Source organism: Trachypithecus francoisi, unplaced genomic scaffold (genome assembly GCF_009764315.1).
Source record: "Trachypithecus francoisi isolate TF-2019V2 unplaced genomic scaffold, Tfra_2.0 Lachesis_group17, whole genome shotgun sequence".
Classification (NCBI taxonomy): domain Eukaryota; kingdom Metazoa; phylum Chordata; class Mammalia; order Primates; family Cercopithecidae; genus Trachypithecus; species Trachypithecus francoisi.
In genome coordinates, this window is record NW_022681462.1 from 19919906 (window position 1) to 19936912 (window position 17007).

The 17007-nt window shown below is 40.4% G+C and overlaps 1 protein-coding gene across 15 annotated transcripts in view; it reads right to left on the minus strand.

Annotated features, from left to right (window-relative positions):
- The window catches only part of AAK1 (AP2 associated kinase 1), a 193540-nt gene that overhangs the window by 78243 nt on the left and 98290 nt on the right, over positions 1 to 17007 (minus strand). For all 15 annotated transcript variants that reach the window (XM_033239304.1, XM_033239305.1, XM_033239315.1 and 12 more), the window contains exon 4: positions 1736 to 1844. In XM_033239304.1, coding sequence (XP_033095195.1) covers positions 1736 to 1844 — 109 coding nt within the window. The remainder of the gene's footprint in view (positions 1 to 1735; positions 1845 to 17007) is intronic.

Sequence of the window (17007 nt, forward strand, 5' to 3'; positions counted from 1 at the left end):
TGAGGGGGTACGTACAGGACAAAGGAGAGGTTATAAACATTCAGGCTTGTCATTTAGTCTAAGAGAAGCGGTCTGGACTAACCACTGCCTGAGCCAGGATTAAAACCTAGTTGTCTTGACTCCCAGCTTGGGGTTTGTTTTCTTATAATTCAGTGCCTCCTCTAACGCATCAAAAATCATTTCTTTATTTTATAAAGCGCCCCAGATGTGAGCTGCCCTCATTATGTCTTCGAGATTAGTAGAACTGATAATATGGTCCTGCTGTAGTTGCCTGGTTATACTGTGTCCATTGTGTATGAGACATGGCCACAGCCTCAACTTGCCATATCTTTTAGTAAGAATCAGATGGCACAATAGGTCCAGGGAACAGGAAGAAGATGGTTTTATAGTCTGAACTTCAGGAACAGCTTAGTCTCTCTGGCTTCACTACTTACTGCTTGGCTTGCAGAAATGGTACCACCAACAATTAATCTCCAGGACCAAAAGATTGATGCTGTCACTTGCAACACTATCCAGATGCCTGGATGCTCCTACTGCCTGATCTCTAAACGTTTTAGTATCCAAAAAGGAATGAGCAGGAGGAAACAAACAGTCAAGTTCAAATTTGGTGGTACTTTAGGAAATCAGGTAAATAGTTAATACAGTGAGGGCTGAAATTGCTGGTTAACATCACATATTTTTGGGATTAGCAACATATTTAATTTATGGATAGTATCTTTTTTTTTTTTTTGAGACTGAGTCTCACTCTGTTGCCAGGCTAGACTGTAGTGGCATGATCTTGGCTCACTGCAACCTCCACCTCCTGGGTTCAAGTGATTCTCCTGCCTCAGCCTCCTGAGTAGCTGGGACTACAGGTGTACACCACCATGCCCAGCTAATTTTTATATGTTTAGTAGAAATAGAGTTTTACCATGTTAACCAGGATGGTCTTGATCTCTTGACCTTGTGATCCGCCCGCCTCGGCCTCCCAAAGTGCTGGGATTACAGGCGTGAGCCACCGCGCCTGGCCTATGGATAGTATCTTAAGTGTAGGGAAAATGTTAATGGAACTAAGGGTGATTACAAAACACAGCACCAAACAGTAAGGCACTGACCTAAGCCAAACCTCCAAACAATGGTTATATAAAGTGCAATTAACTATGAAAAAAATTCATGCTACAGTCTGAATTTCCCAAGATAAATGTTTTTTGAAACTTGAAGCTTTCAATGACTTTACTCCACTGTTAACAGCTGCATCATTTGAATATAGCCTCAACTTACTAGGAATTATAGCTTTAGAGCAAGGAGAGGAGGGTCACTTCCATTAGACGAAAAGGATTCTTTTACCCCATAACACATGGTAAGTGGGAAAGAGAACACAAAGTGAGGGAGTTGGGGAAGCTGTACTGTTTCTTTTGTCCATCTGGAGTTGAGTCTTTATTATGCACCTTCATCATTTGTTATAAAGCATCACAAAGAACATTCATTCTCATTCTTATACATCCTCATTTATATACAAATACCAAACCTTCCTAAACCCAACAAAAATGGAGTTTTATATTATCTACACTTTCAACTGTCTGTACCATTATAAGAATAACAAAGAGTTGACAGCAGACTGTATCTTTTAGTGTTCTCATCTGTAAAACCAGAACATACCATAAGTGTAGTGCACATTAAGTGAAATGACCCGCCTAACCTTGACAATCAAAATGCTAGAGAAATGACAGCTTAAGGGGATGGTTCATATACATACCTCTACAAAAGTCCATCAGAATGAGCACTTCCCATACATCACCGCTACTCACATTGTTGATACTAGAATCAATGTAACCCACAATATTCTTGTGCCCTGACAGGTCCCTCTGTGAACAAGAGATGAGAAATATATTGTTAGTTTCAGATGCCAATAGGACAGAATTAGCCAGTCAGTTCCATTAGCTCAGATAATTTAAATACAGAGATGATACAGTGTTGACAGAGAAGACTAAGGAGCAGGGTCAAGAACAGGTTTCCAGTGGTCCCTGAGATTCACAGCTAGATCTTCAATAGCAATTCCATAACCCCACTAAACCAGAGGACACTCCAGAACCTAAATTCTAGAGTCAAATGCACAGAGTGCCTACTTGCTTACTGCATCAATGCTCCACGTAAACTAGAAGCAAAGACTCCCCTCTCCAGAAACACTGCAGGGGGTAAAGAGTAGAAACCATACGAACTACTTAAATATATGAACTTCTAATTAAGAAAAATAAAATTGATGTTTTTCCTGGTTTTAGGGGACAAAAATTAATTCAACTTGACTTTTAAATAGTTCATACTGTTTTCTCCCTTTGGGAAATCTACCAAAAAAAAAAAAAGCTATTTACAAAGTCTTAAAGGGACTACAATAGCATCCAGACCTAAGCATTTTGCTCATAATTAGGCCTTTCAAGCCAACCAACTGGCATATAAGATGGGCATGTTTCCAGCTCTTCAGTTGGAACTGCATGTGATCTCTCAGGGCTGCGTGGATGAATTTATTCATCCAACCAATCAATATTTGTTAGCATCTCCTATGTGTCAGGACCCATCTAGGAACTGGAAGTGGCCTCACATTTTAGTATAGTCCTTTCAACATCTCCAGAGAGGCAGCACTTTGTAACGATGATGTTCAAAACCATAGTAATTAAGAAGTAAGTTGAGGAAAGAAAAAGAAGGCAAGCTGGGTGATATGATTTTTGCACAAATGCAAGGTAAGGTTTTATTTTTTAAACTAGTTTTAATAAATTGTCCTACTTTTGTTTCAAAAAGGTGAAGGGGAAGGAAAACTTGTGGTCCCGAGAGTCACCATACAAACTTAGCAATTTGGACAGTGAGACCAGAAACTACCACCACTCTAATTAGATTCAGCTGTTTACAGTGAAGAACAAATTTCATAACAAAACAAGAGAAAACCCCATGGTATGAAGTGAACACACTTGAACCCTGGGCATCAAAGTTAAAACTCATTAGAGCCTTCCTCTGAGTGATGGATTGTGAAAGACTATTGCCTCAGAAATGGCAGATGCAACAAAAGTGCAGACAAAAGTAGAAAGGCTTTGGAATTGGCAGATGGAAGTCACTGGAGACTTATGTGAGAGTAGTTTCAGAGAATGGATGGGATGATGGTGAGAATGAAACTGGACTTGCACAGAATGGGAGTTGAGTGAGTAGAGCCAGGGTCTACAGATTACTCTTGCAGAACATTTGTGCCTAAGGCAGCAGCACTGAGGAGAAAGGGTGTTTAGGATGGGAAAAAAACTGAGCACCAGAAAAAGGAAGGAGTCAAGAAAAGAGAGCTTTAAGATACAGGAGAGGATGATGATAATTGACAGAAAAAGTCCTATAAGTAGAAGGGTGGGATTAAGAGTACTGTTCAAGGGACTGGTCTTAGGGTAACTTTTTTTTTTTTCCCTGGCAAGCAGGAAGGAGGCAAGGATGGCTGTGCATGTTGATTTAAGGCGGAAAAAAAAGAGAACTCAAGTGAGTTTGGATCTGTTGTTTTATTTTTGGTAGAGAACAAGGTCATTTCCTAAATGTATAGGAATGACAAAGAAGTTTGATGAAACAAAAGACTTAGAGCATCTGCTTTGGATAATAGATAAGGGAGATGATGAAGCTAACACACATTCTCTAGAATTCAAGTTTTTCCCAAACAGAAAATGATTTTGGGATTTGCATTTTAGTGGCCTATCCTTCCCTCTGCTTTTCTATCTCATCATCAACCCATCCAGAACTCATTTCCATTTACACATTCCTGAAAGTAGAAGAACTGGAGAGAAGTTCTTTGCAACCAAAATAAAGATCATATCCTCCAAATATTCAAAGATGAATGAAAGACTCATGTCCTAACATTGAACTATTTGAAAAAGAATCAGCAATGTTGCCTCTGAGTTGGTCTCATCCTAAGAGGAATAATAAAGCATCGGAAGAAAGCAAAAAAATATTGGTAGAACCATGCTATGGTTTGAAGGCTTGTGTCCCCTCCAAAATTCATGTTAAAACTTAAATCCCCAATGCAATAGTACTAAGAGATGGGGCCTTTAGGGGGTGATTAAGTCATGAGGGCAGAGCCCTCATGAATGGGATAAGCAACTTTATAAAAGGGCTGGAGGGAACTAGCCAGGCTCGTTTGTCTTTCTGCCTTCCACCATGTAAAGACAAAGCATCCCCTGCAAAGAAAGCAGCACTCAAGGCACCATCTTGAAAGCAGAGACCAGGCCCCTACCAGACACTGAACCTGTCAGCACCTTGATAATTTTGGACTTCTTACCCTCTAGAACAATAAGAAAATAAATTTCTCTTCTGTATAAACTACCCAATCTCAGGTACTTTGTTATAGTAATACAGATGGACTAACACAAGCCAACAGGAAGTAAAGAGGCATTAAAGGACCAAAACTGGATAATCCACATCTGCAGATGGCACCTTGCCAAGATGTTTGCCAAGATGTCTGCTGAACAGTTCAAGTCCGAATTGCTGTTCATTTTCTCTTCTGCAGATATCCTGAGATACGTCCAAGCAGAAAAGACTCCCTCTTTGGAGAGAGACAATGGCATTTGGCTTTAATGACCTGATGATGCAGCAACATCTCAGATTTTAGAGTAAAACCCCACTAGTTTATAACTCTGATGGAGAAGATCTGTTTGAATGGCTGTGAAATGTAGAAAAGGTCAAGAGAAAATCTTACCACAAGTTGAGAATGACTCACATTCAAGGTACACTGGCAGTAGCTTCTGCCCTGTTCTCAGCAGCAACAGGCCAGAGGGTGCCAAGCTTTCCTCTGATTTTGGTTAGAAGACCAGATCCAGACTTACAGTACAGAAATGGATGTAGCGGTATAGAATGGAAGCACATAGGGAATACCTCAGCTACAAACTGCTTACTCAGAAAAAGGCAGGATGAGGGAAAGATGCTTTGTTGCCCTTGCCTACAACTATTACTTGGAGTACCAGAATTATGATGAGTATTAGTCAAAATGTGGTTTTCAGGGAAGTGGGGAACATTCAGTTAAACCATAGACAAGATCACTACTACATGATTTAAGTAGTGATAAGTTTAAAGGGTTTATGTTATTTTAAGCTTTATTTTTAAACTATCATTAAACAACATTAATAAAGTATTGAAAAACTATTAGAAGACCTGCTTTATTAAATAGATATTTTAAATGGTTTGTAGTTACCTTATTAATTTTCATATTTAACTGCTTGAAGCAGTGAAAAACCTTTTTCATAAATACATGCAAAAGCTACCAGTTTTGAAAACCAGGTCTTCAATCCAGGTCCTATAGATTATCACAAATCCCAAGTTTATCTGGCGCCTTAATTAATGGTGCTTGAAGCGCAGCATGGTATACTATCCCTGGTCTCAAAATTCCTGTGACAGAAGAATTCCTAGTAAAGAATCTTAAGGACTTATGAAAAAAAAGGAAGACTCAATTTCTAAGTACATCTAAGAAAACCTTTATATTTATGTTCAAGAAAACAAATATAGCATTCTAAATTGCCTATCAATAACATGTCACTCACTTCAAAACAGTAAAAATGAACATTGCACATAACTATATGTCATTAGCTCAGGCTACCCTTCCTTGGATCTTCAGCATGACATGTGCAAATCCATGATGACGGAAATTTGCTTACTGCTTGCATTTGCAGATAGTAAGTTTTCAAAGAAGCATCGTCTACCTGCTTTGACCCTCCTTTCAAACATTCAACTTTTTCTGACTTTATGACTCAGCACTACTGCTGTCTACTTCTGGGAAAATTATGTTTCACAGAACTCTTTTTTTTTTTTTTTTTTTTAACGGAGTCTCGTCTCAGGAAGCTGGAGTGCTGGCCAGATCAGCTCACGCAAGCTCCGCCTCCTGGTTCACGCCATTCTCCTGCCTTCCTCCCGGTAGCTGGGACACAGGCGCTCGCCCTTAGTTTTTTGTATTTTTTAGTAAGACGGTTTCACCGTGTTACCAGGATGGTCTCGATCTCCTGACCTTGTGATCCACCCGCCTCGGCCTCCCAAAGTGCTGGGATTACAGGTTGAGCCACCGCGCCCCGCCCCACAGACCTCTTAGCAATTTCAGCTTCTTCTTAACTTAAGGATAAGAAAGCATTTCTAAGGTCTAGAATTAGTTTCTCTCAAGATTTTTTTTTTTTTTTTTTTTTGATATGGAGTCTTGCTGTCACCCAGGCTGGAATGCAGTGGCACAATCTCAGCTCACTGCAACCTCTGCCTCCCAGGTTCAAGTGATTCTCCTGCCTCAGCCCCCTGAGTAGCTGGGATTACAGGCCCATGTCACCACTCCTGGCTAATTTTTGCATATTTAGTAGAGACACGGTTTCGCCACGTTGGCCAGGCTGGTCTCGAACTCCTGACCTCAGGTGATCCACCCACCTCAGTCTCCCAAAGTGCTGGGATTACAGGTGTGAGCCACTGTGCCCAGCCACCAAGATTGCATTATAAATGTCTTCTGCTTTACTATTCCCTCTCCCCTTTTCTCTTTATAATCCTAAATTTCCTTTATAATTCTTTCAAGAGGAGTTATTTACTGGCAAACAAAAACTATCAAGTCCAGTGCAACAGTAAAACAAAAAGCATTTTGAGATCTAGGCTGGCCTTGGAGTCTACTGGAGACCTTGTTGGACTTCTGCTATATAAGAAGTTCCAGTTACTTTTCTTTTCTCTATACCCATATTTATTCTACCTTTCCAAAGTCTTTTTTTTTGAGACAAAGTCTCACTGTCACCCAGGCTGGAGTGCGGTGGTATGATCTTAGCTCACAGCAACCTCCACCTCCTGGGTTCAAACAATTCTCATGCCTCAGCCTCCTAAGTAGCTGGGATTATAGGCGTGCATCACCACATTTGGCTAACTTTTTGTATTTTTAGTAGAGACGGGGTTTTACCATGTTAGCAAGGCTGGTCTCGAACTCCTGACCTCAACTGATCTGCCCGCCTTGGCCTCCCAAAGTGCTGGGATTACAGGCATGAGCCACCATGCCTGGCCACCAAGATTGCATTATAAATGTCTTCTGCTTTACTACTCCTTGGTGCTGAGCTTATAGGCATGAGCCACTGTGCCTGTCCCCTTTCCTAAGTCTTACTCATTAATTAATCTTGTACTTACTAAACGGACCCTTAAAGTCATTCTAGAGTCTAATTCTAGAATCGTGCTGCTCAAACTTTAATATTTGTATGAATTACGTGGGGATCCTGTTATAAAGCAGATTCTAATCCAGTAGCCCTGGGATAGGCCTGAGATTCTAAGTTTCTAACAGGTGTGTAACTATGTTGCTGGTCAGTAACTCTTAAAGAAGCAAAGATGTAGAGCAGTGCTATTCAAAATGTGGTCCACAAACATCTGCTGGTTAGTAAACTATTACCAGAAGGTAAGGAAATAAGGAGCTTGCTCCAGGACATAAATCAATCAAATCACTAAGCTCATTTTCTCCCCCCAGCAAGATCTTGCCTGTGAGAGAAGCAGTTCAGTGATTTATATTATGGCACAAGATCCTCTGAGTAGTATTGGTACATTTATACTCAACTGATTTTTGACAAGGGTGCCAAGACAATTCAACAGGTGAAGAATGGTCTTTTTAAAAAGTAGTGCTCAGACAAGTAGGAATTATTTGGATCCCTACCTCATACCACATACAAACATTAACTCAAAATGGATCAAAGAACTAAAAATTCCTCAAAGAAAACATATTTGCAAATCTTTGTGACTTTAGATGAGGCAATGGGTTCTTAGATATGACAGTTAAAGCTCAAGCAATCAAGCAAAAAGCAGATAAATCACACTTTATTGAAATAAAAAACTTGCGCTTCAAATGGCACTACTAAGGAAGTCTAAAAACAACACATAGAATGGAAGAAAATATTTACAAATCATACATCTGATAAGGATTTAGTGTTCAGAATACGTAAAGAACCCTTCCAACTCAACAACAACAAAAAAGACAACCCATTGTAAAAATTAGCAAAGGATCTGAATAGATATTTTTCCAAAGAGCATATACAAATGGCCAAAAGCATATGAAAAGATGATCAACATCATCAATCATTAGGGAAATGTAAATCAAAATCACAATGAAATACCATTTCACATCCACTAAGATGGCTATAATAAAAAACAAATAATAAAAAAAATTGGCAAGGATGTGAAAGTTGGAATCCTTTTATATTACTAGTAGGAATATAAAATGATGCAGCTGCCAAAACAGTCTGACAGTTCCTCAAAAAGTCAAGTTATCATATGACCTAGAAATTTCACCTAAGAGATGTGAAAATATTATGTCCACACAAAAATATCTACACAAATGTTCATAGCAACATTATTCACAATAGCCAAAATGTGAAAATAACCCAAATTCCATCAACTGATAAATGAATAAATAAAATGTGATACATTCGTACAACAGAATATCACAAGCCACACAAAGGAATGAAGTACTGATACATGCCATGACATGGATGAACCTTAAAAACAATATGCTAAGTGAAAACAGACACAAGAGGTCAAATATTGTATGAGTCAATTTATATGAAATATCTAGAATATGCAGTAAAAAGATTAGTGGTTATCAGGGGCTGGGGAGAGGGGGAATAAGGAAAGACTGCTAACAGGCTGGAAGTTTCCTTCGGGGGGTAAGAAAAAAGTGTTCTAAAATTAGATAGTGGTGATGGTTGCACAACCTTGTGAATATACTAAAAATCACTGAACCATATGCTTTAAAAGGGTGAATTTTATCTCAATTTGTATACACACAAAAGTAACATGACAGACTGGGAGGAAAATACATTTTTGTAAGTCAACACACAGGAGGAGAAAAGCGTAAGAAAAAAAAAGATCCTTTGAGTAACACTGATCTAGAGCAACCAGGCAGCCCATATCTGAATCCCCACTACAGCCTTTTGACAAGCTGTTTCTTTCTTTCCTTCCTTTCTTTCCCTTCTCCCTTCCCTTCCTTCCTTCCTTCCCTCCCTCCCTTTCTTTCCTTCCTTCCTTTCTTTCTTCCTTTCCTGTCCTGTCCTGTCCTTTGCTTTCTCTCTCTCTTTCCTTTTTTTTTTTTGAGACAGAGTCTTGCTCTGTCACCAGGCTGGAGTGCAGTGGCACGATCTTGGCTCACTGCAACCTCTGTCTCCCAGGTTCAAGTGATTCTCCTGCCTCAGCCTCCCGAGTGCTGGGACTACAGGCATGCGCCACCACGCCCAGCTCATTTTTGTATTTTTAGTAGAAACGGGGTTTCACCATCTTGGCCAGGACGGTCTCGATCTCTTGACCTTGTGATCCGCCTGCCTTGGCCTCCCAAAGTGCTGGGACTACAGGTGTGAGCCACCAAGCCCAGCCGACAATCTGTTTTCTTAGAATAATACTACTTCCTTAGGCCCTCAGCCAATCTACAGATAGCCCTCACTGTTAGACAGTTCTTCCTTACCTGTCTGGAATCTTCCACCTCCTGATTTTCTAGATTGTCCTCTCCAGAGCAAAATTAGCAAGCCTAGTTTATTTTTCCACTTTCTAAACAGGTGAGGCTGGGTGCGGTAGCTCACCTGTAATCCCAGCACTTTGGGAGACCAAGGTGGGTGGATCACCTGAGGTCAGGAGTTTGAGAACAGCCTGACCAACATGGTAAAACCGCATCTCTACTAAAAATACAAAAATTAGCCATGCGTGGTGGCACACGCCTGTAGTCCCAGCTACTCGGGAGGCCGAGACAGGAGAACTGCATGAACCCAGGATGCGGAGGTTGCAGTGAGCCAAGATTCTGCCACTGCACTCCAGCCTGGGTGACAGAGTGAGACTCAGTCTCAGAAAATAATATAAATAAATAAATGAGAAGTAAAATATAATGAACAGGTGAAATAATATGATTTAGACTGAGTTTTCTCTTCTCCATGTGAAACATTCCCTCTTTCTCTGACATGGTTTTTAAGACCATTTTGGCTGCTCCTACATTGATGTGCTTTGCTCTGCTATATTCTTTTTATAAGAATGGCCCCAGGAAATGAATGAAATACTTTAGGCTTGGTCTGACTCATACAGAGTAGACCAGCACTATCACCTTCTATAATTCTATTAATGTAGCTAAAAATTACATTATTTTTGTCTTTTGGCACCCACATCATACTATACATGCATTCTGAATTAACTGACCACTTAAATACCTAAGTCTTTTTCCACTCATGCTGCTTTTAATCTCTGCTTCCCAAGAACTATGCTTGTAAAGTTGATTAAAATTTCAAGTGTATGATCTTACCTTATTATTTCACTTCATTAGAATCAGTCTACTTCTCCAATTTGTAAGAACCATTTTGGAGCCTGATTCTGTAACTCAATGCAGTTATTACATCTTCCAACTTTATAAAGGCACATAATTGATCACTGTATCTTCTATTTCTTTAAGCAAGTTATTTGTTAAATGTAAAATAAGATAAAATTAATGGTAAGCCACAATGCTTTCTTTTTAGAAAGTTTCCTCCAGATTTATATCAAACCACTTATCAGAAACCTTTATAACCAGTAGCAATTCGGCCTAGACTCTTCATTTTGCTGACAGATGTCTGGTGAGTGTCCTTATCAAAACACCTGGCCAAAGTCCACAGATACTGGATCTACTGCACCCCACGGAGCTCTCTATCCAGACATCTTCCCAAAGGAGAACAGGATGTTGTTATGACATAGTTTGTTCTTACTGAACCTGAAGAGTCTTTGGATCTCTGCTTACTCATCCAAGTGACTACAAAACAGCTTAAAATGTCTTTTTCTTTCTTTCTTTTTTTTTTTGTCTTTGAGACGGTATCTTGCTCAGTCGCCAGGCTGGAGTACAGTGGCGCGATCTCAGCTCATTGCATCCTCGGCCTCCCGGGCTCAAGCGATTCTCCTGCCTCAGCCTCCTAAGTAGCTGGGATTTCAGTCGTGCACCACCATGCCCAGCTAATTTTTGTATTTTTAGTAGAGACAGGGTTTCGCCATGTTGGCCAGGATGGTCTCGATCTCTTGACCTCATGATCCGACTGCCCAAAGTGCTGGGATTATAGACATGAGCCACCGTGTGCCTGGCCTTATTTATTTATTTATTTATTTATTTAGACGAATCTTGCTCTGTCACCCAGAGCAAGAATGCAGTGGCACAATCTTGGCTCACTGCAACTCCCACCTCCCTGGCTCAAGTGCTTCTCTTGCCTCAGCCTTCTGAGTAGCTCTGATTACACGTGTACACCACCACGCCCAGCTAATTTTTGTATTTTTAGTAGAGACAGGGTTTGGCCATGTTGGACAGGCTGGTCTCAAACTCCTGACCTCAAATGATCCACCCTCCTCAGCCTCCCAAAGTGCTGGGATTACAGGCATGAGCCACCACACCCAGCCGTCATTCATTTTTAAAGGGTGTAATATATTAACATTTAAATAGTACATAACACTAGACAATTTTTTTCCTACTGTAATCCCCATCCCCTATAGTGAACCACTTTTATTGTTTCTTTCTTTCATGTTTCCTGTGTTTTTTTCAGGCAAATTCAAACAATTATGTATTATGTATACACATACCCACCCCCCCAACTTTCTTACACAAAAGATATAATCAAAGCATCATTGAAAATAATCTGTGTTCTCCCTTATAGGTGGGAGCTGAATGATGAGAACACATGGACACATAGTGGGGAGTGACACACACTGGGGCCTGTGGGGGGAGGGAGAGCATCGGGAAGAACAGCTAATGCATGCTGGGCTTAATACCTAGGTGATGGGTTGTTACGTGCAGCAACCCACCATGGCGCACGTTTACCTACATAACAAACCTGCACATCCTGTACATGTACCCTAGAACTTAAGTTGAAGAAAAAAATAAAATAATCTGTTCTAGATTCGTGCCCCAGAACAATCCTGAGCTTCCTACTGTAGAAGATCTATCTTCCACCCTTTGTAGAATAAGAAACCATTTGCCTGCTTTGAATCATCTGATCTCTTCTCTTCGAAGCAAATCCTCAAACATCACTGGTAGCAGCTTAGTGTCCTCATTATCAAGCTCAATGAGGATGTAATCCATCTGGGCCAGGAGATGTGAACACAGAACAGCCTTGACGCATCTGGAGCTTTAGCTATTTCCTGTCACTGTTCTTACCCCTTTAGGTCTGAAGGTAATTAATCTTTTCCTGCTTTCAGGCAAAGGGATCAGAAGTCCAAAACCTACCCTCCAAAAGTCCATCAGAAGTCAGATCCCTTCAACTCTATCAGAACACACATCCCAGATGGATCAAAGAACTCAGACCAGACTCCAGTACATGGTGGACAGCATTTATCAAAATAAAACGTGAAACCACTCGGTGAAACCGCTAACAGTTCTCTTTGCGTTTGGATGCGACATGCCCATCATTCCTCCACTGAAAGTACAGAGAGGAATCTGCTTGAGTATTAACACCCAAGCTTCAGCATATTATACAGCGTGTTACATCTGATTCCCTTCACAATTCCTACAGTCGCTGAGAGAGGTAGGGCTGGGGTTACGGCTTCTATCTGACAGAAGTCTGAGACTTAATGGGCTTAAAAACGTCACATAGGACTTCAGATTTAAAACAGTAAGAAATTTTTAAAAAGTGGGAAGATTCAGTCCATTTTAAAACTTATTTAGCTACAGTAATCAAGGCTGTGTGGTATTGGTAGAAGGACAGGTCCATAGATTAATGGAAGGGAATAGAGAATAGAGAAAGACCTGGAAATGGACCCTGACAATTAAGTTCAACTGATTTTTAACCAAGATATTTAATGACAGCCTTTTCAATAAATGGTACTAAGAGCAATTAGATATCCATGAGGAAAAAATGAACCACAACCTAAGTCTCATTATGCAAAAATTAAGTCAAAATGGCTAGGTGCAGTAGCTCAAGCCTGTAATCCCAGCACTTTGGGAGGCCAAAGCAGGCAGATCACTTGAGGTCAGGAGTTCAGGACCAGCTTGGACAACATGGTGAAACCCCATCTCTACTAAAAATACAAAAATTAGCTGGGCATGGTGGTGCGTGCCTGTACTCCCAGCTACTCGAGAGGCTGAGGCAGGAGAATCGCTTGAACCTGGGAGGCAGAGGTTGCAGTGAGCTGAGACTGCACCACCACCCTAGCCTGAGCAACAGAGCAAGGAGACTCTGTCCTCCCACCAAAAAAAAAAAAAAACCTAACCTCAAAATGGATCATAAATTTAAATGTAAAACTATAAAACTTAAAAGAAAATCTTCAGAATTGAGGGCTAGGCAAAGATTTCTTAGGTTTGACACCAAAAGCACAATCCATAAAAAGAACAATTGATAAACTGGACTTCATCTAAACTAAAAATAAAACAAAAACAAAAAAGATCTTAGAGTTTAAAAGTCTGGTAAATAAAATTAAACAGGATGGTTGGAGAGCTGAGGAAATCTGGAAAGTGAAGCAAAATGACAAAGAAATATAAAAAGAAGGGAGAAAACAAGAAAATTAGAAAATCAATTCAGGAGAACCAATACGCAAATTATAGAAATTTCAGAAAAAGGGGGAAAAAATGAAACTAAAACATCCCCCAAAATGTAAGGATATGAGTTTCTAGATTGAAAGGGACCACCAAACACCTAATATAATAAATAAATGCATACGCAAAGGCATATCAAGAAAGCATTAGAAACAAACAGAAAATTTGTAAATTTCCTGGTAGAAAATATGGGTCACTCACTCGCAACAGACTAGGCATTAGAATGACTTAGGATTTCCCAAGAGCAACACCGAAAGCTAAAATATAGTAGAACAGTGCTTTAAAAAATCTAAATGAAATGATTTCCAACTCAGAATTTTGCATTCAAACTATGATGTGCGAACATAAAATAAAGATACTTCTAGACCTGAACGTTTTTTGTTTTTTGTTTTGAGACGGAGTGTAGCTCTGTCACCAGGCTGGAGTGCAGTGGCACGATCTTGGCTCACTGCAACCTCCGCCTTCTGGGTTTAAGCGATTCTCCTGCCTCAGCCCCCCAAGTAGCTGGGATTACAGGCATACACTGCCAGGCCAGCTAACTTTTGTATTTTTAGTAGATACGGGTTTCCACCTTGTTGGCCAGGATGGTCTCCATCTTCTGACCTCATGATCTGCCCACTTTCGCCTCCCAAAGTGCTGGGATTACAGGCGTGAGCCACCGCGCCCGGCCTAGACCTGAAAGTTCAAAAAAATATATCTATCATGCATCAAAAAGCTACTGAGGCTGGGCATAGTAGCTCATGCATGTAATCCCAGCACTTTGGGAGGCTGAGATGGGAGGACCACTTGAGCTCAAGAGTGTGAGACCAGCCTGGGCAACATAGCGAGACCTTGTCTCTAAGGGAAAAGAAAAAAAAAAAAACATTAGCTGGGTCTGGTGGCATGTGCCTATAGTCCCAGCTATTTGGGAAGCTGAGGCAGGAGAATTGCTTGAGACCAGGAGATGGCGGCTGCAGTGACCTATGATCGTGCCACTACACTCCAGCTTGGGTAACTGAGACCCCGTCTCAAAACAGAGAGAGAAAAAAAAAGACACTGGAGGATCAGCTCCAACAAAATGAGGAAGTTAGCCAAAAGAGGAATTATGGGTTCTAAATATAAAAGAGAGGCAAAGGAAATGTCCAGGAAATTCCAAGATTCAACTGTAAATTAGGCAGAGAACAACCAGCCCAGGTCCCTCAGTCAGAAGACTGAGGGAGAAATCTTGAGGATGATAAAACAGACACCATTAAATGCATCTAAAAAATTCAAAAAATGGCTTACACAACTTACGGAAAACTGGGAATTAAACTGTTAAATAGTACAAAGAAAACTCAGACCAAGAGAGGGAAAACAAGACAATTAATAATTTTAGTGAAAGCAAAGTTATATAGGAAAGGCAGAGGAATCATAGTCCACCAGGAATTCAGTTGAAATAGTTTTCTTACATAATAATGTAAAAACTAATATTCATATAAACAACATATTGCCGAAGTTTACTAGTGTTTTGGAAGAATGGAAGATGAGAATACTGCAAGTATTTGGAGAGAGAGGCAAGCAGCGAATAAGTGCCAGTTATGTCTTTACTTCCCATAGAAGATAATGCCTAAAATGGAAGAAAAATCAAGAACTAGCAATATTAGCATGTTATTTAGAAAAACATCAAAAGAATCACCTAAAGTGGTCGCCTCTGGGACCTTGTAATGGCATAGGAGCTCCCCTTGGGGAACTGCTTGACGTTTTTTGTAACAAGCTTAGCTCACCTATTTGAATATTAAAGCTTTGAAAGAATATAAACTAAAAACAAAACTCTCACAGCTAATACGCGTCTGGGCCAAAACTTGAACCTGTGTGATTTAACTCTTCATCAAGCCCATTAATTTGTGAGCCTGTGCTTCTTAGCTCCTCCACTACAATGCCTGCCTAGCACAAGTAAGCACTCAGTGTGTTTTTAAATGAGGAGGAGAAAGTGAAATCATGGGATTGCTTTTGTAACACAAGTAAATGAGCAAGAAGGGCATTCTAGATAGAGGAAACAGCAGAAGCAAAGACAGGAAACAAAGTGTGTGAGAGCTGAACAAGCAAGGGCAAGGAGGGAGGAAGACAAATAATGAGAAGCACCCAGAAAACCCACTGTGTGTGTGAAGGAAGATACAGCAAGAACGGGAATCCGGAGCTATGTGCAGGGGAGTGGAAGGCATTGGTGCCTTACAGACAGACCCACGTGGTCTTGACTGTATGTATATGGCCCTTGGGAGTTGGCTGGTGTGTTGTGCAGTGCTGACAGTTCCTTCCCACATAGTTTTGGCTTTCTAAAATCTAGAGTAGCGCCAGGCCGTCTAACATTCTGAGTACTTTCAGTAGTCCAACTGCAGCCTAACTAGTTATTCTAAGCAGCCACTGAAAAGGCCACTTACGGTGAACAGGGGCAAGTGGAGCCTGGTGGGATACCTACAATGCCACTCTCTCCATTTTTGGATCCCTTTTTGCTATTTAAAAAGCATTAAAATCCAGGGCATAAAAGGAATCATCATCTCTAGGTGAACATATGTATCTGCTACTATCATCATTCAAATATGAATTTCTTCCAAAGTTTATTAAGCATTTACTTCATGTCAAGCAGTGTGTTGGAGCATACAATTTCTGATTTTAAATAACTTACTCCCTGATAGCAGAACTGCTTACAACATAACAGGTTAAGCAAATAATTGGTATAAAACAAAAGCACTGTGGAAGCACAAAGGAGTAAAAGACTATATATTCAAAGTTTCTTATGTATAATGTGTGTATACTATTACATATTATATTACTTATTAGGTATAATATTATGTATAATGTCAAACAGAGGTAAAAGAAAGATGCTACTCTAACAAATTTCCATAAAATAACTCTGCTTCGATCACCGTCAACTCTTGACCAACCTTATTTATCTTCTAAACCCACTCACTGTTCTAAGGACTTTATATTATTTCCTCCATGTATATTTCAGCATGTATATCTAACACATAGGGACTCTTTCTTTAAACATATAAATCTGCATCTTGAAAAATGAGTAAGTTTTAAGAATTGAAGTCTAATTAATGTAATAAAATGTGCAGATTTTAAGGTGTTCAATTGAGTTTTGACACATATGTATCCTGTGTAACCACTATCTAAAACAACACACAGAACATTTCCATGGCCTAGAAAGTCCCCATATACCCCTTTCTAGTCAACTTCCCACCCCTGAATAACCATGTTCTGATTTCTTTTTTTTTTTTTTTTTTGAGACGGAGTCTCGCTCTGTCGCCCGGGCTGGAGTGTAGTGGCCGGATCTCAGCTCACTGCAAGCTCCGCCTCCCAGGTTTACGCCATTCTCCCGCCTCAGCCTCCCGAGTAGCTGGGACTACAGACGCCCGCCACCTCGCCCGGCTAGCTTTTTGTATTTTTTAGTAGAGACGGGGTTTCACCGTGTTAGCCAGGATGGTCTCGATCTCCTGACCTCGTGATCCGCCCGTTTCAGCCTCCCAAAGTGCTGGGATTACAGGCTTGAG